Consider the following 24496-nt stretch of genomic DNA (forward strand, 5'->3'; position numbering starts at 1 on the left):
GGGGCGGCTGTCCTGCATCCTGCCGTACTAAATGTGCTTGTGGCCCCACCTGTGAGGAAGGCAGGGAGTTGTAGGCTCCACGACCAATCTGAAAACCGCTGGTATTTCTGGAACAGTGACAATCAGACACTATTGGAGCTGGTGGCTTCTGGAAGGGGGAATCTGCCCACTAGGGCATGGGGAGTAACTGTTCCAGGGTGCCAGAGTCTAGGTATGTAGAGAAAAAGCAATGAAACGACTTACAGATTTAACAAATTATATAAAAAAAAAAAAACAGTGGAATGTAAAGGTAAGATTTTATAATAACTTACTTATTTAAAGGTATTCTTATAAAGTCTTCCTTACATGGTTATAGTATTCAAACAAATAATGGTCCCAATGACATAAAATTCCTTCATTTTGTTCCAAAGTGATGAGGATAATCTACTTTACTACCTGATCTCACTTTCCTGAAGAAGCGATATAAACGTACACAACACATTTTTTTGGTTTTCATTTTAGGCACAGGCCCATGTTTCAGTCCTGGTACAACAAATATCTATAGAAGAGGGAAAATTTCCCTCCATATCAACTAAAAAATCTTCATTGTTTCCTTGAGTGCAAGGCTTGGCAGACCAGTTTAAAAACACAAACGCGGAATGTTTTCCCCCCATTCTGAACTGAGCTATTCTTCCCATAATTATTTTGGGGAAGAAAACCCAACACTTTCCAACAGTGTTTAGACAATGGATTAAAAGAAAAAAAACCACATCTGTTTGCTTACAAAACAGAAAACAAAGAGTTCAGGACAAGGGTAAGGCTACATTTAAAATCTGATTCAGTTAATAACTCCTAATAACATGGAAGTTTTAAGTGTTGGGAACAAACGGGGATCTCAATAATTCCAAAAACTAAATCTGCAATCAAATTCTGAAGAAAACACGTTTGGAAAGTAACATACATTTTATGATATAGCAAGGCTTCCATTTCAAAATGGCTACACAGAGTTTCTGCACTATCAAAGGCAAACTAAGCTAGAACATGCACAAATTCTTCCATGGACGTGAAGGCACACATTCTGTTCACATAGGCTGGATACCATGGCACAAGTCAAAACTCAGAGCACTGCCTAATCAGTCACACACCAATGACACACACTGGGAAGCAACAGGTAAAGACATTTTTCTCTACCATTTTTTCCTAGTTCTAATATCAATCCCATTAAAACTAAACCTTGTGTATTTATCTCACTGCAGGAGTAGGAACCCCATGGGAGCAAAGAACTCAAAACAGCTTTGCTGACAAACGCAGCGGTCCTAAAAAAAACTCTAGAATGATTTTGAGCAGCCTGCCAAGTCAAGTAGCCAGTTCTACATAAATTGTAGAAAAAGAAATGGAGTCGGGCTAAATTTCATGTGAAAATTGTTCCTCGTATGCTTTTTGTTCAAAAACTGCCTTCACTCATAATTAGTTGTTTGGATAAACTAGTTTTAGCGCTTGGGCAGTCAAGCTTCACCTTCTGTTCCATTGTTTCATCCAAGGTTTTCTTTTTTCTTCCTTGTCGGGCAGTCTTTGCATTGCCATAAAGTTGCAGTGCCTGGAATCCAAGCATTCCAAAGAAATGTTTGCCTCTGCATTGTACATGGCACTGAGAAAAGAAACTTCTTTTTCTTCAAATAATAGGCTCGGTATTATTTATTCTTATTAAAACAAGAAAAATCCTAGGGCACTGGGCCTAGATTGCAAGGCGATATCCCTTTAAATCCAGACCTGTACAGCTCTGCAAGATCAAATCATTTCTACTTTGCTGGAATGAAAAACAGGAAAAAACAGTATAGAAAAAAGTCTCTTACAGTGTAAGATTTCCCATCTCTGGTACAAGGTCTGCCTTTCCCACCACGTACCATATTTCTTAGTGGGAAGATACTAAAAAAAAGTGGTTTAAGAATCACTGGAGACTTGTACAATAAGAGCACAAACAAACGGTTATGTGTGTGGATCATGAACGGCGTTCAAGCACTTGCTCAAAAACACACAAGGCAAGCAAATCTCATTGGGACCACAGACCAAGCCATTTCTCACTTAAAAGGACTCAAGAGCTAGTAACTTCTTTCAAGGATATACTATTTTAAACATCTGTTGATTGACAAATACTACCTCAAAATCTATGTTTACTCCTACCTGGTTTGATATCAACCTACCTCCAACCTGAAAGAATATCGGAGGGAACCTCATACATTCGTAACAATTCAAGTGTAACTGTAATGCTGAGTATTAAGTTTGGTTTGTCCTGAAATTTTCTGAACTATGCAGTTCGTTATCAGTGCAGAAGCAGCAGAAGACTGCTGTGGTTGGCTCAGTGGATTTATAAAACAAAACAAAATAAAAACACAACAAAACAAAACAAAAGATCTCCCCCTCCTCCCTTCCCCCCCACCCCCCGTAACCTTTACAGAATATATGTAAAATTGTGTCCTTCCCTGGTAATATTCACAACTTATCTACAAGATAGTGTTGGCAGCAACTGCAGTCCATGACTATTTGCATTCGGCTCTCGTCCATCTGTTCCTCTCCTTTCTCTTGGGCTTCAACTTGTTCAGTTTTTTGCGGGGTTTCTCAGTCTTCTGAGTTTCAACAGAATCCACCCCAAGAACGTGTTCAGAGCAGCATAACTGTCCGTTCAGCGTGGAATTTAGTACTGTCCCATCTTGGTGTTCCTTGCAAAAAGAGTTTGGGCAGAAGTGGCAGAATGAAACAGAAGGTTTGCCACAAACGTCACAGTGGTGCCAAGGACACTCCCACTTCCCTGTGAGCAAAAACAAAGGACAAATCAGTAGGGAGTAAAAAACATCATGGTCTTTTTAAAAAGTGTTGCCTTTTAGCATCTGAACAACACACAACTTCCTTCAGAAAACAAGATGAGACAGCAACTACTACGGCAATCTCTAAAATCAAAATGCTACGTCGTACTTCTGAAGCTCATCTGACATCACTAAGTAGCAGAGTTGACAACTTTCATTTAAATACAGCTGTGAGTTCAAGTGGAAGAAATCATTCAGGTTTTACTCAGCAGCATTTTACAGAACTTGCAGGCTGGCAGGATACTCAAGAAGACCAATGGCATCCTGCCTTATATCAGAAATAGTGTAGCCAGCAGGAGCAGGAGGTGATCGTCCCTCTGAACTCAGCTCTGGTGCGGCTGCACCTTGAGTACTGTGTTCAGTTTTGGCCTCTCACTGCAAGAAAGACACTGAGGCCCTGGAGTGTGTCTGGAGAAGGACGACAAAGCTGTGAGAGGTCTGGAGCCCTATGAGGAGCAGCTGAGGGAATTGTTCAGTCTGGAGAAGAGGAGGCTCAGGGGTGAACTTATCACTCACTATAACTGCCTGAAGGGAGGTTACGGTGAGGTGGGAGTCGGCCTCTTCTCCCATGTTACTGGTGACAGGATGAGAGGGAATGGCATCAAGCTGTGTAGGGGATGGATGTCAGGTTGGATGTCAGGAAATGATTCCCCGAGAGAGTGGTCACGTGGTGGAACGGGCTGCACAGGGAGGTGGGGGAGTCATCATAGCCAGAAGTGTTCAAGGAACAGATGTTGTACTGAGAGGGCATAGTTCGGTGGGAAATACTGGTGCTAGGTGGACGGTTGGACTGGATGACCTTGGAGGTCTTTTCCAACCTTGGTGATTCTATGACTCTACATACTGTGCACAAGTGAAGTTCTCACCATACAAAAAAGAATGTTTTCAAAGAGATTCTTGCGAGGTTTCTGTGCAATACATGAGTTATTTATTAAGTCAAGTCAGGCAAGGTGACTTACCAAAGGGACGTTTCACCAAACCAAGACAGGAGAGATGATAGGCTTTAGTACAAGATTTCCTGTCGCACAGTACCAGCTGGCCTCCATCACCACAACGGAAACAATCATCTTCAGATTCTTTCTTCCCTTCATTTTTCGTTCTGCGCCTCCGTGTTCTCTTTTTGGTCTTTTTGCCTTTTTCTTCTGAGGCATTGGTGGAAGAATTCTAAAAGATCAAGTGGCAAATCTGTAAATGCCAGTTTTACAAAAGAAAAATTTAACACAAATGAGCAAAACCTTTGCATTTCTGGTAGAGAATGCACGCAGGTAGAAATGTGATTTGGTGCAGACCAGCATCCACTTCTCTTTTTTAAGGAACACACAGAAGAATTTCAGGAACTATAACTGTGTCTGAAGAACAGACCAAACCATATCCCTATTTCAATCTGACATTTTCTCCTCACGTTTTATCCTGTTCTACCTACCACTGCAGAGAGTCCTGCAGAATGAAACTGTAACATTTCATTTCTTCATGGCTGTCTGCATAAACTCATCCCAAGCTTCTGTGAAACCCTGCTTAAGCCTCTCCCTTAAAGAAAAGCAGCAGTGCAAATTCTGGAGATTTTAAGCCCACTCTCTGAAGCATCTGATGCTGAGCAGTGTGAAGGACCACAAGAAGGTTTTTATATTCACAGCTGAGAATTTTATTTTCACTTGGGAACATACTTGTGCCTTCCCTTCCACTCCCACGCCAGGTCTGGATGACAGGTTTTAAATTCAGGTGACCTGAATCACTCAGGCCATTTCGTGACATAATTTTACATCTCCTTTCCCCCCTACTGTGTTTATTTCTCAAAACTCACATTTTTTATTCATTAGTTTAACTTCAATTGAAAGATCTTTGATGAACTGAGCACACATTCTAGATTTTAAGTCAGAATAACAACACTGGCTACAGCCAGGCTTTGCAGGATAGGATTTACTCAGTAACGTTCAATTTTGTGCTACCATCTCTCTCTGAATTCATTCTAGTGCAGCATTTGAGTACCTTTGGTCAGTTTGTACCAGTGCCTGGCTCAAGGGAATGGGGATCAATTGAAGGCTATTCCAGTTAGTGCCAGTACCTATCCATGTTTCCCACTCAGGACCTGATGTGATCAACCCTTACCACAACATAAAACTGGTCCACCCACACGTATCTCAAAAGGAAAAACAAAAGGCTGACAGTTAGACAAGACACTGTCAGACTCTTGTGACGTACTACTTGCCTTTGGTCTGTCCCCAAGAAATCCACTGCAGTTTGGGGCACCACATTTGCAGACTGTTTTTTCATTGCCCAGACAGTCAAGGTTGTAATTGAAAGTCAGTTCCGTCCCTGAGTGAGATAAGACACACTGTTTCATTACAAAGGACAAGGTAATGAAGTCTATCAGAATTATTACAACAAATAAAGGTTTTATTGTCTGTCTTCTGGTTTTGTACTTGCTTGCTGAGCTATTCTCATAAGTATTTTATCCCCTCCTTTTTTACTGATCACAAGCACTGACCACACAGGCCATATACCTATGTGTGTATATGTAGCTGTAGATACGTGCAATACAGCTTCATCAGTAGCTATATATACACGTGGGTGTGTGTGTGTGAACACAAACCAGAATATACATATTTTCCAACAGCCTACTAAAATTCACTCAGGTTTATCTTCAGTTGAAGAAAAGATGCAGAAATACTGTTTGAGATCTCTAAAACAAAAACTGCTCTACTCTTTTGTCAGGCAACACAAAATGAGTGCAGATAGCAAGGGCTCTTTGGTGCAACCCTGAGAAGTAAGCAATAAGAAACAGCTATAGGATCCACTGTTAAGAAGCAATACAGGAAAAGGAAGACCAAAAGCATCTCTTCCCCGTGCTGAGTTCTCTACAGGAATACTTTGAGTGAACCAGTTAAACCATGACTTAATATAACCACATAAGATGTTTAGTTCAGTGAAAAACCAACATAAACTAAAGTACCTGCAGGAATATCACACACAGCAAACAGGCCAACACGAGTATCTCCGTTTACCGTCCATTTTAGAGTTTCACAATTTGGTTGGCAGCTGTGATTCATAAAACGAGAATAGTTTCCTTTGGGGCCAGCATCAATAATACGGTCCTGGAGACCAAATCAGCAACAGAATGAATGGTTTTACTTTCAAAACAGACATGCTTTTGCTACCCAGAGAAGCCAAAGTAAATCGATGTTAGGTGTTGTATTGAAAACTGTAGTGTCTCATGGGGCCTGAAATGAGACACTCCCAAAGCAATACTCTTTATGTAGCTCACATTGTCCCCAAACCCATCTCAGCCACATGGCAGGATAAGTGTTCTTGTGAGCACTCTGGTGGTCCTTCCAAAAAGCCTCAAAACGCACGCTCAGTCCCTTTACCTTTTGCTTGGCATTCAAAAAGCTCTTATGCATTTACAAGTGCTGTGCTTTATGTTACTGATGAAGTGACTGAATGATTACTTGCAGAGATGATCAGTTTCTTACCAGCTTCGTCCCCCCAAATCAGCCTACTGAACAAGCTGATGCTGTATGCCAGTTCAGCAAAGGAGTGAGAACCTTGAGCATTAAGACAAATACGGCTTCATCATTCTTAGGCAATAACTCCTGGGTTACAGAGCTAACAAAACCCAGTAATGGTAGAAATACAGAACAGCACACTCTTGGAGAAAAGTGATTAGGACTGCAAAAATAAGCAAGACTGACATCCAACTCTTCTTTCCTTGGGGATGCTTTTTTTCTCCTAAATAGCTGTCTGGGGACAAAAGCAATGAAAAAAGCACGTGTTTATAATCAATCTGCCCAGGTCTACTGTAGTTTCCCACTTTCTCCCTCTCAGGAACAAAACACTGGGAGAGCTGCACAGAAAACTGCAGCTACTGAATTAATTTGCTGTGCTGGCCAGAATCGATTTGTGCAGTGCCAACTGGCTCCTAATGAAGATGGTACACTCAGGAGAGAGTTGCTACAAAAGCCATGAGCTTATTTTTGCTATAAGGAAAGAAAGGGGTAGATGGTTAAAAATGAAAGTTCAAATGCCCAATATAGGATGATCAAAAGAAGGAAGAGAAGGGGAAAAATCAAAGTATTGTTACAACTAAAAACAAGGAATGATTTTTTAAATACTCTACCTTATCAATAGTAAGCATATAGAAGTGAGTAATGTCATTTTCATGTGCGTATTTGATTCTTGCCATACATTCCTCCTCATCAATGAGCTCACCAACGTACTCATTCACAAACTCTCCCTGAAAGACATTGAGTATCACTAGTAAAGTATATACCAAACCCACAAACAACATCACAAGTTAACAATTCTTTGCTAGGCAAGAATGATTCATACCTTCTTAATGTCCCTCTTTGCAACCAAACCCCATCCTTTCCCATCTGTTTTGATGATCTCTGTCTCAGGGTATTCACGCTTTGTAAAGCACTGGTTTTGGCATCGTTCTCCTGCTGGACAAACTTGTGGATGACATTCATACATCAGCATCCGATTGAGGCACTCAGAATCAAAGCCACAAGGGTTTTCATCTGTGGGTTTGCAGTTGCACTTGGGAATCTCAGAAATGTCAGCAGTATATATCTGCACTTTACCACAAGGTTTATTCACCTGAATAATACATTAAAATAGTTCAAACATCACTTTAAAACATTTGTATTTATGGTGAGAGTTATTACAGTTGCTAATAAGACGGTTTTGCAACACTAGATGTTCCAACAGTAATGAAATCTCCTAATTACATGACCCTGAAGAAGCACAGTTACCAATACAACGTCACAAGCTCTCCTCCCCATCTCACCATTCAGCTCCTCTCCAGTGCTACCCTAGGTCTCTGAGTACCCAGTGTCATTTCCTCAAACTTTACCTTAATGTGTTTGTATGGTGGAGGTTTACGTTCACTTTCTTGGGTTTCTTTGGCTTCTCGCTGCAGCTTTATTTCCCGAAACCGAGCTTCAGCTTCTTGCAAGGCTTAAAAAAAAACAACAAAAAAAAACCAGGACTGTTGTGTCAACAGAAAACACTAGAAAGAGAATGACTCTCCTCAGGTTGACCTGCTTAGTCCCCTGCGTGTTAAAGAAGCACTTCTACTTCCTAGCTAAACCATTAATTTTCTTGCAAACAATGCTTCTGAAGTGTTGACACTTTTAACAAATGTATTGGTTCTACTCTGCCCCCAGCTCCATTCAAGCTTTGCTCCCCAAAAAGCCAAAGTCATCAGAAAGAATTTCAGTTAGATGCTAGTCCTCTACGAGTAATGAAAACGATGTTTTAATTCAAAGTTAATATGACTGACTACTGCACAGGACACTACAACAGAGTTTTGTAATTCATTACAGTAGAACAAATGCACAGAAACAGTCCCAAGACAATGTGTGAAAATGTAAAGCACGCCTATAACAAGATCATTTTTGCTTTACTTCTGACTGTGTACCATTTTTGAAGACTTTTCCAATTCCTTTAATCCCCCGGTATCTGCTCCCTCTGTCTCCCTCCATATAGGGGAACACCCGTGCTTGGTGTGTCCAGAAGTAATCCTTAGAACCAAAGAAAAATACAGGAAACTCTCCAATTTCGTGCTTCATTTTCTGGATATTTGGGGGCACGTTTTTCGGATGGCAAACTTCTGCAGGCCACCACCTAGCACAGAAATACAAACAGAAAAATACACCATTTCTGTAAGCTTAACAAAATCACCCTGAAGAGGAACTGATTTTTATTTCCAAACACGGGGTGAAAAAAAGCCAAAGTGCATCAAAATAAAATACAAAACAAAACATCCTGAAGGAGATGTGTTCCTCCCTACAATACAGCTCATTTGGCACAGGAAGAAGAGTGGGTAGAAAAAGGAAAGCTTGACACTCAGATCTGTGGGACTTTTGTCTGCCTGCAAGATACACGTAAATCTCCTTGTATCTGGTTAGCAAAAGTAACATCTTTAACAAAGTCTGCCATCTCTGTATTTGTCAGCGATCAAGAGGCAGTGTGTAACAGCTATTAATGCTTTCCAGGATAAACACCACGCATCTCTACGGCACTTAAATCTCAAGGTAAGTGTAGCAGCCTGAGCGACTTCTCTCCCAGCCAAGGAAGCCAGTAACTCAGCCTATTACAAGTTATACACACGCAATTAGTCGAAGAGGACTCTGAGACAGGAGCCAGAAGGCCAAGCACACAGCAGAAGTCTGCAAGGAGTCTTGTACGGGCACTGCTGTGGCAGAGAGCAACAGCAGAGCTTTCAAGTCTGGGAACAACTAAGCACAGGCAAAGCAATAAGGGAGATGTGGTTCCTAGCTTAGAGACACGGGGAATCTGTGTGCAGCAAGGCACAGAAAAGCCAGCAGTATCACGCCAGTATCACTGTAAAGAAAACAAACTGTTCATCGGACCTGTAATTTCCCAGTTTAACCCAAATGATATCCTGGAAATGCAGTTTCTTCCCCGCCCTGCAGTCATTGCAGTACCAGCTCCCATCTGGCATTTCGATGTTCAAACAGTCCGGGTGAAACGCTGCAGGACACGACTCGCAGCACAACAAGCTTCCTCCTTCCAAGAGAAAAAAAGATGGAAAAACATCAAGACAAAAAAGAAAGATTTGCATTCCAACCAGATTCAAAGCAGTGGGGTGTGTGGTAGGGTCGGCCAGGAAAAAATGGTTAAAACATGCCAGCTTGCAACAAGCACACATCATCTAACTGTGCACAGAAACTAAATGATCTTCACTGATTTGAATGCCTGGCAGACTCCAGTTAGTAAATACATACAAATTAAGAAGCAAGCTAATGATATAAAAGCCAGAATAATGCACCATAGGAAAATCAGTTTGTTTTACTTTAATGACTACAATACATTTAACATAGCCTAATATATATTAGTAATTCACCACATGTAACATTTTAACAACAAAAATTAAGCCTAATTAGATTTCTCTCTCTTTGTTTCCCTCTGGAGAAGTGGTAGGGATGAGATTGTTTGTTCCATGAATTACCACTAGGAAGTTAGCTGCTGCTTAGTAAGCTGCCATGCTGCATGTTAATTCGTTAACAAATCAGGTGAGTTGCCTCCTCATTGCCACGGTTTAACCAGCACGATGTATTCTGTGCTTCTCAATACGAAATAAATTTATTACTCAGCATGAAGCAAAATGTCCTTCATTAGTGGCACACCAGACACAAATGTGGGTTCAGTTTGCTGTCTGCTACCAAAGTAAAAGCAACTCAGGAAATATTTATGTTTTAATATTGTGTGTTAGCAGTAAGGAAACAGAAAAAGCTTCAGGATATTGAACATGGGGGAAAGAAGAGAAAAGGATTTTTTGTGATGTGTGTCTGGTAAAGAATTAAATCAGGCTTCCGGTTGCTGGACAAGGTCTGAGTGAAAATATTCTTTAATAAATTATATCTGCAAAGGAAAGGACGCTCGCAAACTAAAAGCAGCACAGGCCAACTTGAGGGCACTTCAATACCTAAGGGAGCTGAACTGAGCACGCCACATTTCTAATAGCTTTCTGGAGAAAGATTAGTAAAATAAGATTGAAACAGAAGAACAAAACACCTCGCCGCTGCGCATACGTAAGAGCTTTGCATCGGTTTACCTTTGGAACACACAAAGCACCAGCTCACATTGACATGCGCGTGATGACTTTTCCCTTTCATGGCAGTGAAATGATTGGTACAAACAATGCTGTTGGAAGCGATGACTGCACATCCCGCAGCAATGCACACGTCTCCAGCATGGTATGCCACAGGACAGCGGACACAGCGCATCATCTTTCCTAGCAAAGCAGAACACTGCCATATTTATTTCTGAACAAAACCCACGTATTAGTCGAACGTCAAAAAGAGCATTACTGCTGGGAATGGCTGATAAACACAAAAAGCGTTTCAATTCCGTTTTCAAGGTTTACGTATTTAGTTTCAGTGACAACAGGGAATGAACAAAGGTTTTTAGAGAGCATTATACCGAGCTTCAAGCACTGTAACATTTAAATACAAAGGCTTCAGCTATGAACAGAGCAGATAACCTTTTCTCAGTCACACAGTTGTCTGCAAACGTTTCCCAAGGCTAAAAACATGCACAGAATCATACAGAATCAGCATGGTTGGGGTTGGAAGAGACCTTAAAGCCCACCCAGCGCCAATCCCTGCCGTGGGCTGGGTGCTCCCCACCAGCTCAGGCAGCCCAGGGCCCATCCAACCCGGCCTGGAGCACCCCCCCAGGGACGGGGCACCCCCAGCTCTCAGGGCAGCCTGTGCCAGGGCCTCACCACTCTCTCAGTAAAGAACTCACTCGTAACAGTACATTCACTCTCAGCAAGCCTTGCTGCAGTATCTCAATCAATCAGTAGTCCCCGTATGGCTGTAACTGCACTGAGGAACGACTACATGAGGAGACTCCTTACCTTAACATACCACAAACAGACTTAATTTATCAGTCATAAACATGTAAAAATGAAACTACCTTTTGAAATTCGTGGATGGGAGGGGTTACTAACATGACAACTGAGGCAGCTGTGCAGAGGACATCGAAAACCCCTGTTCTCAAACACAGTAAGGTGGAATTTTTTCACACAGGCTTCATGGTAGAATTTTCCACAGTGGGATACGACACAGCGCTTCAGATCTGCCTTTCTCTCTTTACACACAAAGCAGGTATGCACACCTAGCAGCAGAAGTAATAAAAATCACATAACTCATTTTTCATTCAGACCTGTGCATTTAAAACACTTCCGGGAGTTTTTGTTGTGTGTGGAGGAGGGTTTTGTTTGCTTTTTTTTTAAATTCCATTATTTGAAGCAGCAATTTATCTGCTTTAACTCTTCAGTGTTGAGCACTGTTTAGACACAGATAAAATAAAACACAACAAAAATAAAGTTACAGAACAAATCCAGAACAGTTACTGTGTACATAGTAATACTGTGTACATAGCCAACATCTCACTGGTCTGCTTTTGTGTGTCAGCATGCCAGCACAACCCCAAATTCTGTTTTTAAAGCAATAAAATTGGATGCTAGTTTGTCTGCAATTCTGTACAATTTGGACTGTAGGTCCACAGACTAAGAACAAGTATCATAGGCTCATAGGTTCATTAGGTTGGAAAGGACCTACAAGATGATCTAGTCCAACCATCCTCCTATCACTATCCCTACCCAACGACTAAATCAAATCCCTAAAATTATCCTCTAATCCTCCCTCTGGACTGCTTGGGACAACCTTACTTGGAAGCAGACTTTTTTTTCCCAGCAGTATTCACCACCTCCACTGTACTGAGCTTATGAGCAAGGACACAAATCTTTACGTAACAGTTTGAGATTCCAAGCAGTTATTGCAGGATTAAAAGCAAACAAAATTAATAGCAGTAAGATGGGACTTTTAATGGGAAAAGCAAAAGATTTATGCAGACACAAAAAGAACTGAGAAAAGACTTAAAATGTTTCACTTGCTGCTTTCCCCCCCCCCCCCCCCAGTGTTTCTTAGGTCTTTGTGGCAGACCTTAAATCTGCCCTGTAATTGTACACAGACAGATACAATCTGCAATTATTAAGGCAGTGGAATTCAGAGTAAATCAGCCACGTTGCAAGAGATTTCTCACTGAAAAGAGAGCGAGCACCCTGAACCATGGCACAGTTAATGATAATGCATGAATTCCCACACTGTTAAGCACCAAAGGGTAAGTATAGTTTGTTCACAGATACATCATCTGTATGGGATGATTTCCTGTAACAATGTAAGGGAAAACACCACCTTTTCTTTTTACAATTTAATAGGAAAGGACAAACTTGCCTGATGTACATTCACTACAAACGAATTTTCCTGCTGGTCTTCCAGAGAGCCCAAGGCAGCTCACGTGAAAAGCTCGATAGCAAAGTCCTTCACACAGCAGGAGATCACCTGTTTTTTCACATAGCTTTTACAACACAAAGGCATTGAATGTTAAAGAAAAGTTCATATGCAGAAAAAAGAGTATTCACTATTCCTTTCCATAAATTGCTCCTCAAAATCTCTTTTCCCACGGTCGAAATCAAACTTAACAAGTGAAGGACAACAGTACAAGTATCATCACATGCCCTTGCTTCCTGTTGCAACAAATACTAGTCATTAAACTGTGAGAAATAAGCACTGATAGGAACATGGTACACGAGAACACACCCAGATACAAAAGAAAACAGCATTAAGAATTTTTCCCTGAGCAAACTGATGCATCTGAGCAGGGTTAAAAGAATCCTTCTTCTCCTTTTCTTTGGCAAAAGGAAATCAATCTAGGAGATACAGTGATACTTCTATATCCAGGCTCTTAGCAGTGACATAAAACTAAAAATGAACTCAGCAATATTGCTGGCAGAATTTAAGCCATTAGCAAACATTTAAAGATAGATATAACCTCGCTGCCATTATGTACAAGAAGAAATGGAAACATAACTGCTTCCCAGCCTGCTGGAAGCAGCTTTAATCTGCCCAGAGCTATCGTGTAACCCTTCCATAAGCTAAGAGCTCGGTGAGCATGGCTCCAGGAAGTGTTCTGCTTGCAGTGAGCGTGCTGAAGTGCGGTGCAGCCACCTCTGCTGTGCTCACGCTGAGGCACACAGCCAATTGTGTCAGATTTCCTGCTCTTCGTTAGCAGGCAAGCAAGCAGTTCTCTATCACTTAACCCAGGGACCTGGCAACATTCATGCGCCGTCCTTGAGGTACAAATCATGGTTATTTTACTGATCTGTGATCTAAAATAGAAAGGCTAAGTCACTTATTTTAGCTCAAATTCTGCCTTTCTCTCCATTTACTGATATGTGGACCCATTCAGTGACATCTCCTCCAGCAACAGGCACAACAAACCTGTTTTGCCCTAATACTGTCATTTTCAAACTTAAAAATACCTTTTCCAGGACACCTCAGAAAACACAGCTCCCTGCCCAGCTACAGTCTCTCACCTGACACACATATTCTTTTTTTGTTCCCGTTCCTCGCTCAGACTTTTTGGATGATATAGACACTTCAGTCTGAGTTTCATCAGCACTTTCATAGGGAGACTCTGAGCGCTCATCTCCTGGGCCATCGAAGATCTGAAGATTAAACATACACGTTAGAGAAAGCAGCCACGTATGGGAATCGTGTTCAGACTGTCAACCGAAGGAAGCAAACAGACAGCAATTCAGGCTAACAGATTGAGGTTAGTTCTTTTGGTTTTATTTCCCCCCTTTAAAAAAAAAAAAGTTTGATTAAATTCAGAGTAAGCACTTGTGGAAGTCTCAGCAACAAGACAATATAACAACTATTTTCACAAACTCAACAGTTGCCAAAACAAAACACCAAGACTTTGTAATATGGCATTTTATTTGTACTCAGTCCTACAACCCAGTCAGCCAGTGCCTAGCCAATAACTTGGGGACACTGTAAAAACCCACCATTAAAGCTTGAATACATGCTTTACAAGGTATTAACAATGGATTTTAGAAAGAAACTCAGTAAAACTTCAAGCTGCGTACCGAAGTCTCTGACTCAAATATTCTTCAAGAAGTGGTAATGCTATACAGAAGAGAGAAAAACTATGTTTAAGGAATGTAACAGCTAACCATGAATTCAAAGATGACCTTGTCACACATAAATCTCACATAACAAGTCTTACCAAATGAGTTAAAGTTAGAAGATTTCTAAAAAATATGTTCACCATTTACTTTAAGGACAAAAACCCTAACATTTAAGAGAAAGTACCATGCAGTTTTCAGCTGAACAGAATTCAGGGCTGGGGTGCACATGAGTCACATATCCTACGTCTTCTTGCAGAAGAAAATGCAGAATTTCATACCGAACTCAAAAGAGTTGTTTTGGCTGCAGACATTCCTTAGGAGAACATCACCATTTGCAACTGCAAACCCCACCTGTCACTTCTCTCAATGCTTCTTCTAATGGTTACTCACACATATAAAACATAATGACTCGTGTCCCTTCTGAGCTAACTGCTACCCACAGCTGACGATGCTTTCTTGAGGTATTTCACCTACAACAAAAGCCCTTTGGAACCACATTTTCCCTCCCATTTCCATCTTTTTCGGTAAGCCAGAATGCAGTCTAAATTTCTCACTATGGATTTCTTCCAGCCTCAGCAGAATTTTGGTGAGTTTTCTCTAGCTGGAGACAACATTTGCCATGTTAAAAGCCCATGAGCATCTGTCCTCTCCTCTGCACTACCTCTGTTCCACTGCCTGAGCATCTGCCCAAACCTTATCAATACAACACTGAAACTCACTGTGAATTGCCAGAGTGCTCAAGAGATCATTTTGCCAAGAGCTGCTTGTCAGGACACAAACACCCCACTCCATACGAAGAATTTGCATTCTGTTTTCATACACACAATCTTACATGTATCCATTTCATTAAAAACAGTCCAGCTAAAGTGATTTAGACAGCTAAGTGCACGCTCCCTATCAGCAGACCTACACATCATGTGCAAATTTATTACAAGTGATTTATTTTGAAATCGGAGATAAAAATATAAAATATAAAGACACCAGGCCCAGTATTAGTCTTCATAAAATACCTTGAGAAATGCTGGCTTTGTCTGATTACTTCTCACCGTTGCTGCCAGCTAATCTGCATTCCTCCATTTAACATTTGCTCTCCTTGACTGTGTCTAAAAATATTTCATAAATTGGATCTGACCTCTTTTTCAGATTACTTTCAGGACTCCTATTACAAATGCATTTTCCCTGTGCAAATACAAACTACTGAAGTGATTCCTGCCTACATGTCATCTATGGATACACTTCTACAAGCGGATTCATCTCGGGATTCTGCACAATGGTTTTATAAGCAGTGTTCTTCAGTGGGTTAAAAGAAACTGAATGTAAAGCCATTGCTTCGTTCAGATCAGGAAACCTCTGACCTCTGGAAGGAGATGGAGAACATCGAACTACAAATGCACAATGAATGGATGGCCAGGAGAAGCCAGGTTTTGCTGGGAAGTGGTGGATTAGTGGAAGGCAGTACTGGGGTTCTGTAGAAAACCAGAAGTGTTTTCCCTTAGGGTTTAAGTAAACTTACACAACACTTTTGTGTTCAAACTCTTCCCACAGAAACACTATTTGGTATAAGCAGCACACTGCTCTTACTTTTTTTTTAGTACATCATTATGGCCTTGTTAGAACTAGCCAAAATTAGTCACTTACAGAATAAAAACCAAAAGAACAAGCTAAGCATTAGACCTGTATTTCTCTTCTATTGTAAGAATGAAAAGGTAAGCTTCATGTTCTAAACAGAACAACAGGCATATACTAATATAACACTACTGCTGTCCTCTGTATTCCCCTCACACCAGAAACTTTCTGAAATCCTAAGTAAAAACTTTTGTTCACACATCTGAAGAGTTAAAAGAATTGTCTCCCCACTGTGCACCCCTGGAGAAGAGCACCCTGAGCCCCAGCTCCCTGCTCTGAAGGCAGGGTGTGGAAACAGAACAAACCCAGTGACACGTAGGCCAAGTCACAGGAGAATAAGGTTTGCTTTAAAGCAGCAGTTTACTGACGTGACTTTGGTTAATGTACCTGTAAATAGTCAAATGAAGGATGCAGATCTCTATGTGGAAAGGTAATCCTATAGACAGAGGGCAGCCTTTCAGAAACCCCCTAGACAAGGGCTACAAAATTACAGCCATGCACAAACTCTAGGTTGAGAACCTTTTTCTTACACACCTGGCATTTTACTGCCCTACTTAGAGTTAATGCAATAGCCCTTCATTTACAATCGACGGTTACAGAGCCAAAGCAGTGCTGGCAAGAACTGAATGCTACCGTCACAGCCACAAAACCCAAATTCTTGCCAAATTTTAAGACAAAACTCAGCAATTCACAGCAGCCTATAGATCATGATGGATTTCAAGCATGAATACACAGAGCACGAACAAAGTATCAGTAGTCAGTCAGGCTACCAGGCTGAGAGTATCTTGGAGGAACAATGCAACCTGTGCTTTGCATCACCAGGAGCCCTCAGCACATCACCCATCTCCATTCAGCACCAGCTCTGTGCTGTGCGGCCGAGCAGGGACACATCGCTGCGATACCAAAGGGTCACTGCATCTCTAAGCGTAGCACTGCACTTAAAATCGTTTTGTGCAGGGTGCCACAATCCCAAAGGTTCATCCCATGCAACACTCAGAGCTAGTATCAACACCTGAGTTTTCATACTAGCTTATCTTAGGGAGCAAATGAGTGTGGAGAGATTTGTCCTTATATCTGTAAAAGAGGGATGCCTTTCTGGAGGAGAATACTGAGTTCAAACTCATGTTCTTAATCTCACTTCCTACTGGTCACCTCCCTCAGGAAATAACCCTGTTCTGTACAGTCATCGTTTGGGTCTGCTCCCTCTGTGACAGCCAGAATCAGGGAGCTCAGCTCCCAAGGCTATCTGATGGAGATGTAACGAAGTCAAACGCGTGCCAGCCCCCTGAAAGCCAGCGAAGGAGAGGCTGGGACAATCTGCTGAAAATGTTTCTTGGAGAACCTACAACAAAACGGCATGAAGAACAGGAAAAGGCCGAGGAGACGGCCTGCAGCCTGAGCGTGCCGTGACAGCACAGCCAGGGCTCCCAGCCACCAGGGAACAGTTTCACAATAAAAATACCTTCAGATTAAATGCGCTAACTGAAGCGGATTTATAAGACTTGCTGGCAATCGCTTTCCACAGTAAAACAGTGCCACCTCTAGAATTAAACATTAACACCCGTGGGGTTTGTTAACACAGCTAGTTCGTCACATCGTGACCGATGCGACAGATACGCATTCGCAAGAAACAATACAAGGTTTTGAGGCCTTCTGTTTTTTTCAATGTAAATGTTCCTGGTGATCATGCCAGAGCTTGTCCTTTCCTTATTTCTGTAACATAATCTCCTTAGAAAAGTAAATTGCATGTAATTACCTCTTCTGATATTTAGGCAAAGGTTCAAAGGAAGCCACACTTAGATTAGTGGCAAAACCTGTTAATTAGTAATTTACAGCAGTCGCTGGTTTCCTGCTTTGTTCTGTTGCACACGTTAACACCTTATTTCTTGTAAAAGCAAAGTAAAACTCTTAAGAAAATGTAAATTTAGAGGGAAAAAGGCAAAGCTGTTCACTTCAGCTGTACAACTGACAAGTCGCATCAATGAGATCACTTCCAATCCCAATCACCTGCGTTTCTCATTAGCAATTAACAGTGTTGCAACACAGAAGCTACTGTTGTTCTTCTGAAGCTAGCACAGTCACAAGCACCAGCACACATCATATTCTGCACAGCAGACAGGCTCTCCTCTCATTTCCACTATAGAACAACTCCGTTTTGTGTAGCTGCCGTCAGCAGCTACTGCACAGTGTGCTGGCTGAACACACAGCAACCAGCTGATATCTGAGAACTCAAATCCAGGTCTTTTTACTGAAAACTGTGCATCTGTGAGCACACAGAAAAGGGAAAAATCTGACCTGAAAAGCAGGACTAATTGAAATCATCAGGAGCTGTACTTCCTTTTTCCATCAGATCCTCACAGCTACCTTTCCTTCTGCATGTACATCATTCACTGCACACACATGTAAGTCTCAAAGAGGACATGGAAGGACATACGCCTACTTTAAAAAAGTAAATAAATTTAAACATGCTCTCTGTAGCTTTGTTATTGGGAAAATATTCATTACGGAGTCAAACTGGGATAGAATTCTCTGTAATGACATCTCTGTAAATTCTTCAGTGTTAGTATTGTATTTTTATCATGTTTTAGCAATTGAAAGATATGAATTCTGGCAAGAGATCACAATATTAAGAAGTGGGCCTGCTGATCTCAATGTTCACTGATCATACATCTGATATACTTCAGTGTTTGGGTAACAGTCATTCAGAGCGACGATGGTACAACAATCAGGGCATCAAGGCTTCACATCTGCAACGTTGTGGTAATTTTCCTTGGAACCAAGCCTTTTGCATATGCTAAAATTCCCTATTCACAATAATCAAAAGAAGCATTTACTGGATTCTTTCAAACATTGACCTACTTTTAGAATAACTGTGAAAGAATGGTTATTAAAGCCATCTCCAGCATTAATTCTTCTCTGAATGAAGATGCTTTGCATACTGCAATATCTGATGTACAAAGGCAGATTACACCAGCAACCAATACAGCAGGCAGTTGTTTATTTGCTAAATACAAGACTTTCTACTGCCTAACAACCTCATCTAAAAGGTTGTGCATTCAACGTGCACAGAGATGTGAGGACAGTGCACAGAATAATGTACTTTCCTTCTTAAGGTTATGCTGAGTAAGAATTCACTTTTGATGGAGGCTGTTTGGGGGCAGGCTAAGTACGGAGGGAGAAATGTGTGTGTGTTTACATTTAAAATAACAGTATTAAAAGGAAGTAAGTTGAGTCAGCAATGTATATCATGAGATTTGACATGTTTATATTCTCAATTTTGTCTTTTCATTGAAGCTGTCTAAAAAGATATGTGGGGAGAGGACAGGAAAAGGATTTAACAGAGGCATTACGTAAAAATCACTTTAAAATTAATGTTTTTCTTGTAATACTTTCCTCAGCTACACCACTGAGAGTTTCAGCTCACTGCACCTTCAACTAAGGCATTCGAAGGTGAAAGGATAAAGCACTAACATAAGGAAACATCTTTCACTCTTACATCATTCAGTGCATCTAAATGCTCAACTCCATCACAGTTTTTTCAAGTATTCTGCAACCAGATTCCTGATTCGTTTCAGCCACAAATTTCAGCAGAAATGTGAACCAATTCCTTATCCCCTCTGACTTGTCTTTACTTAAATTTACATGCAAGTTGGCACATACGCTCAGCTTACCAACTTCTAGATTCACGTGGATGAACTCTGCAAATGGCACCACACATTCCACATCTGGATGGTTGAAATGTCATGCCTTCACAACATATATATATGGTACTGACATACACTGAGGGATCGGATGCCAACTGAGAGTAAAATACAGGAAAGGATGTGGAATTTAAGAAGTCAAATGATGACACGCTTCAAAGAAGTGAGTGAGGATGAAGTGAAATGCTTTGTGGATATCTACTCCACCCAACCATTCTTTTTTTTTTCTATTTAAAAACTTCTACCCCGTTTACAATTTTCCTCTTCCTTTCAGACAGCTCCCATATCAAACAGCAAATACCAGTCCCAGCTAAACTGCTACATCATAATTTCAAGGAAAAAAGATGTTCAGAAATACCAGATCTGAAAACAAATGGCTGTACTCATCCAATCTGCAGCTTAAGAATTTAAGAAAAAAAAGTTTTGCTGGAGGATGAACATAAAATGCAACTCTTCTGCTCTTCAAGGCTGACTCAACCAGCTGTTGACCTGGCCATTAAATGTGCTTTTTGTTTTAACATTAGGATTAAGTTTTCATTTTTGGAAGCTGATATCTAAAAACCATTTTGCTGGCTCGTGTTGTCTTAGGGGCTGGGAAGGGGGTTTAGGTGGTGACTTTTTTTCTTCCCTGTCTCTAAAGGATGAGAACATCAATATTTGCTGAGGTAAAAGCACATCTCCTGTGAAATGTAAGGTTTTCAAATGCTATCCACTGTACATTAGCAATTGGAAAGTGTAGAAGGTTCAAGTACACTTCAGTGCTTATTGGTTTCACCAGGAATTCTCCTTTCCTAGAGCCAAATCAGACAAGCTTTCCCTGGAAAATGGAATTGGACATTCCAAGTGAGAAAGTTGCTAGCATTTATGCATCCCTGGTGCACTCACAGGACTGGGCTCCAATAGCCATCACTTCACCAGCTGCAAAACCTTCCAGATTTTTCTAGCTACGGAAGTGCAGTTCTCATTTAAATGCACATACTCTTCCTCTGAGCACTTACTTTATCAGCACATTCAGTCTTACAAAAGCAGTTCTTCTACTACTCAAACGTGCTTGTAAAACAGCATACATCAAGAACACAAGCTGTGGTCTTAGTCACATTAAGACAAGGTTGCTCTTCTGTCACGTTGTGCTTAGTCAGTTAGAAAATCAACTAAAGGGCAAATATTTTCAGTCAGGGAAGTTAACCGTCCTGCAGCCCTTTGTTTGACCCGAACATCTTTTGCTCTATAATCCTGGCTGTAGAACATAAAATGGAAACAAAATCCACAAGGTAGACTTCCTTTAAAGGCAGGGGTATAGAAAATGAAAAGAGAGCATAGCAGAAGCAAGTCACCTCTGCTGCAGGTTCATCAAGACCCCCCAAAAAAGTAACCTAGCACTTTCAGGTCACCCACTATCTCTAGCATCTCGTAAGCATTTCAGAAGCATGTTTCCATGACTTCTGAATGCTGTTGGCTATTAAGCTCCACTCTGCTTAGAACTAAGGACACTGTCACAAGCCCAGGCTTCCTGGAGTGACTTCAGCATCAGTGATGTCCATACCACAATCAGCCAGGAGGAAGTGGACCAGTCTGGCTAAGAGCTCCCTATTGAAAGACTGGAGTATGGATCTTCCGAAAAGGAAAGCCTTTAGTCTTTCCACAGAGAATTACCAACTAGATTTTCTTTTTAACAAAAGTCTTAATGACTAGTTGTGTCATCGTTGTTTCTTTTTAAATCTAAGCACAAGATAGATAAAAAATAAATAAACAACATGGAGATAGATCAGACTGTATTCAAAAGACAATCTATTGTGCACCCACACGGAGACAGAAAAACTGACAGAGCCAATTGAGTTACAGTTAACATTTCCTTTATTTCAGTATAAGAATTCCTGAACTGAAGAATGGTATTTTGGCCCATACTGCTAGACTAGATAAACTCTTTAAGTATGCGGTGCCACAAGTGTACACAGTACTATCATAGCAAAAAGACGGCCTGGGACAAGTTTCATTTTTATTATTAGCAGTAGTTAGACGTTTCGGGTTAAGGATATTATGCATTTTGAATTTGCCTGGAAAGTTAATTAGAATTTTGAGAACATTTTAAAACATTATAAAATCGCCTATAGACACCCACGGTACTTTGGTATGAGATGTGGAATAAAAACCTACATTAGATAAACATTCAGTAAACAAGATTCTCTGCACTCTGAAGCCTAAGTAATACACAAGCTGAGAGTAATTACATAAGAAACTTAATTTTCTACACAAAATGTGCTGCCAAAGAATAAGATTTGAACCTAAAACTTCTTTTTTTCCATGTGAAAGTGAAAGCATTGTAACAAAGCAGAATGGCCTGGTGGGCAATGCAAGTCATTTCAACTGTTAGGGGCTTTGGCAGAGGTTTAGTGTGAAAGAAATCCAATTACTTGCAGTGTTCCACAAAAACATACCCCTGACTGCTTATTGGTGCTTTGAAACAGGGAAGAGAAATCTACAGGCACACAGAAACAAACAGGAAACAACTGTCTGCTAGGTCACAAAGCATGTAAACAGACACTAAGTATTAGGTTATTCTTAAGTCTTGTTTTGAAGAGAAAATTATCAATAAAGGAAGCTAGGAATAAAATGCCAGAAGCACACTGATATGTACGTTTTTAAAACAACCTGCAAGGATATCTTCGACTATTTTTTCTTCAGGGCAGTAGTTTCTTTAGAATAGTGTGAATTTCCTTCTTCCTTTCTGTTCTTAGGACACAAAGGCAGTTATTTTTACCTTTAGTAAGCATGCCTAGAGTATTTTAGTTGCGTAATGTAGGACAACTAGACTCCAGGGTTGATAAATGGAGCTGATGTACTTAGTTGCAAGTTGTACATGTCTCATGACTGCCTTCTGGTTCGAGCCGCTTACCTTTCAAGTTCTGTATGTATTCTTCCCATTCTGTATACATACTAACACCCATTAAACAAAGAACGCAGATAAAAGAAATCTGCTTCAAATTAGTAATTAAAAAAATGTACTGTTTAATAAGCACAAAAAGAGCACAACTTAAGGCTACTGTCTTACATTATTAGGCATTGGAAATACAAGAAGTTGGAGCTATCACCAGCAACTGACCATGTTTTGACACTGGATGTTATACAAAAAATTCCCTCTAGGGAAGATACAGACCTTACATTAAAAACAGTGCTTTCAAGATCTTTCACAGGCTCCTCTGAACTGCCATCTGCTGGTCAGCTCCTACTTCACTGAGGGTCTGATGAATGAAAAACTATGAAGAATTTAGAATATTACACGTTCTTTATTTATCCTCTTTAAAGGTATTATGATTCTCTGACAAAGTTCAGAGGTATTACGTAGACCCTACGAGATACTATGACATTTATGTACTGTGAACAAATCCATTCAATTTAATGAAGCCAGCCAATAACCATAAAAATGGATTGAAAAGCTACAACAGGTATGTCTTCTGCAAACACACGAGATGCACTAATGAGCCAACAGCAATGGTAACACAAAGCCTTTTTTTATTTATTAAAAAATACTGCTTACACTCTACTGGCACCTACTATATTATTGAGGGGTAGAAGGAGAAGGCAAAAGACAGCACTTGCATCTCTTCTCAAAAATACGAGGTTTTGGATGGTTACATCAAATCGTATGGCAGCAGAAAAGTACTACTCTGAACTTTTGTAGACTTGGAAATGCTGAATATCTTTCTCACACTATGCTCCTCAGCTGCTCATTAACAAATAGATTTTACGGAAATTATTACTGATGCCAAGTGCCTAGAAGTAAAATTAAGTTTTGTTGTTTTTTTTTCCCAAGATTAGATGCAGGTTTGTCATTTATTCATTCATGTATAAATACCAAATAAAAACACAGGCATTGCTATTTTTTGCCCAGTGATTTACAAAAAATCCCTACTGGTCCCATCCATCATGTCAAAATAATTAAAACTCCAATGTTCTGGAAGGAGCAAAGGCCTACCTTTTACCCTCCAGTATGTTAAGTCTATAAATATTTTTTAAGGGAGAAACCCACTCCATGGTTCTCTCTCCCTTCTAAATTAGGCACCTAAAGTGACTTATGGATTAAAAACTTGGCTTCCATTCATTTTGTAATATTTCAAGTAAATCCCATCAAAAATAGCCCAAGTAACAACAAAAAACATCCAGTATCTTTGTGAGTAGTCAAAATAAGGTATCTTTCAAAGAAGAAAAATAAAACCGTGCACACCCCTCCTTACTGAACATACTTTTACTAAACTTTAGTTGCAATGAGTGACATTTAAGTGGTTTGCAACTAGCTACAGTCCTTGACAAGTAGCAGTTACATGCAGGTTCCCTTCTGGAACAAGATGTCCACAAGTAGTCAGGGAATAAAACAAACAATCAAACAAACAAACAAAAAAAAAACCCAGCCAGAATCCACTTAATATTGCTTGTGAAGATGTATGTGCTTGTGAAATATGCAGTATGCTCCTTCACCTTTGTTAGAAGGTCATTTAAGCCAACATTTAGAAGCGTAATAGTGAACACAAATATAAAAGTTAGTCAGCAAATGCATTATTTAATATTGAAAAGAATTGCATCCTATTCAATTAACGGAGCAAAGCTTTCAGCATTGCACGACTGTGTATATTTTTAAAAACTCTTTCCTTATCTTTCTGGAGAAGGTTTTTCTCTGGATGAACACTCGGGACATACATGTACTTAGCTGTAAAGACAAGTGCTAAATGACAATACAAAAGGGAAAAAGGTTTAAAGCCACCCACAATATCCAAGGTTTATATCTTTCCTTGTTTTGTAGAAAATAGTAAGTTCAGAAACATCTGCCT

At 40.4% G+C, this 24496-nt stretch overlaps 1 protein-coding gene and 1 non-coding gene across 2 annotated transcripts in view; both read right to left on the reverse strand.

Moving 5' to 3' along the window:
• Positions 1-2425: 2425 nt before the first annotated feature.
• Positions 2426-24496, reverse strand: part of NSD2 (nuclear receptor binding SET domain protein 2) — a 71626-nt gene continuing 49555 nt past the window's right edge. The window contains exons 10-22 of the mRNA XM_065735883.1: positions 13750-13881; positions 12608-12731; positions 11286-11486; positions 10420-10599; positions 9215-9371; positions 8260-8465; positions 7693-7796; positions 7167-7436; positions 6955-7071; positions 5791-5932; positions 5047-5153; positions 3800-4004; positions 2426-2785 (exon numbers count right to left, since the gene is read on the reverse strand). Of these exons, the coding sequence (XP_065591955.1) occupies positions 2517-2785; positions 3800-4004; positions 5047-5153; positions 5791-5932; positions 6955-7071; positions 7167-7436; positions 7693-7796; positions 8260-8465; positions 9215-9371; positions 10420-10599; positions 11286-11486; positions 12608-12731; positions 13750-13881 (2214 nt within the window). The 3' untranslated portion in view covers positions 2426-2516. The remainder of the gene's footprint in view (positions 2786-3799; positions 4005-5046; positions 5154-5790; positions 5933-6954; positions 7072-7166; positions 7437-7692; positions 7797-8259; positions 8466-9214; positions 9372-10419; positions 10600-11285; positions 11487-12607; positions 12732-13749; positions 13882-24496) is intronic.
• LOC136049095 (small Cajal body-specific RNA 23) lies at positions 6026-6156 on the reverse strand. Its single transcript, XR_010622263.1, has one exon. It is a non-coding gene; the product is annotated as a small Cajal body-specific RNA 23 (non-coding RNA).

Source organism: Cyrtonyx montezumae, unplaced genomic scaffold (assembly GCF_038088225.1).
Source record: "Cyrtonyx montezumae isolate F1298 unplaced genomic scaffold, pur_monq_1.0 scaffold_2, whole genome shotgun sequence".
Classification (NCBI taxonomy): domain Eukaryota; kingdom Metazoa; phylum Chordata; class Aves; order Galliformes; family Odontophoridae; genus Cyrtonyx; species Cyrtonyx montezumae.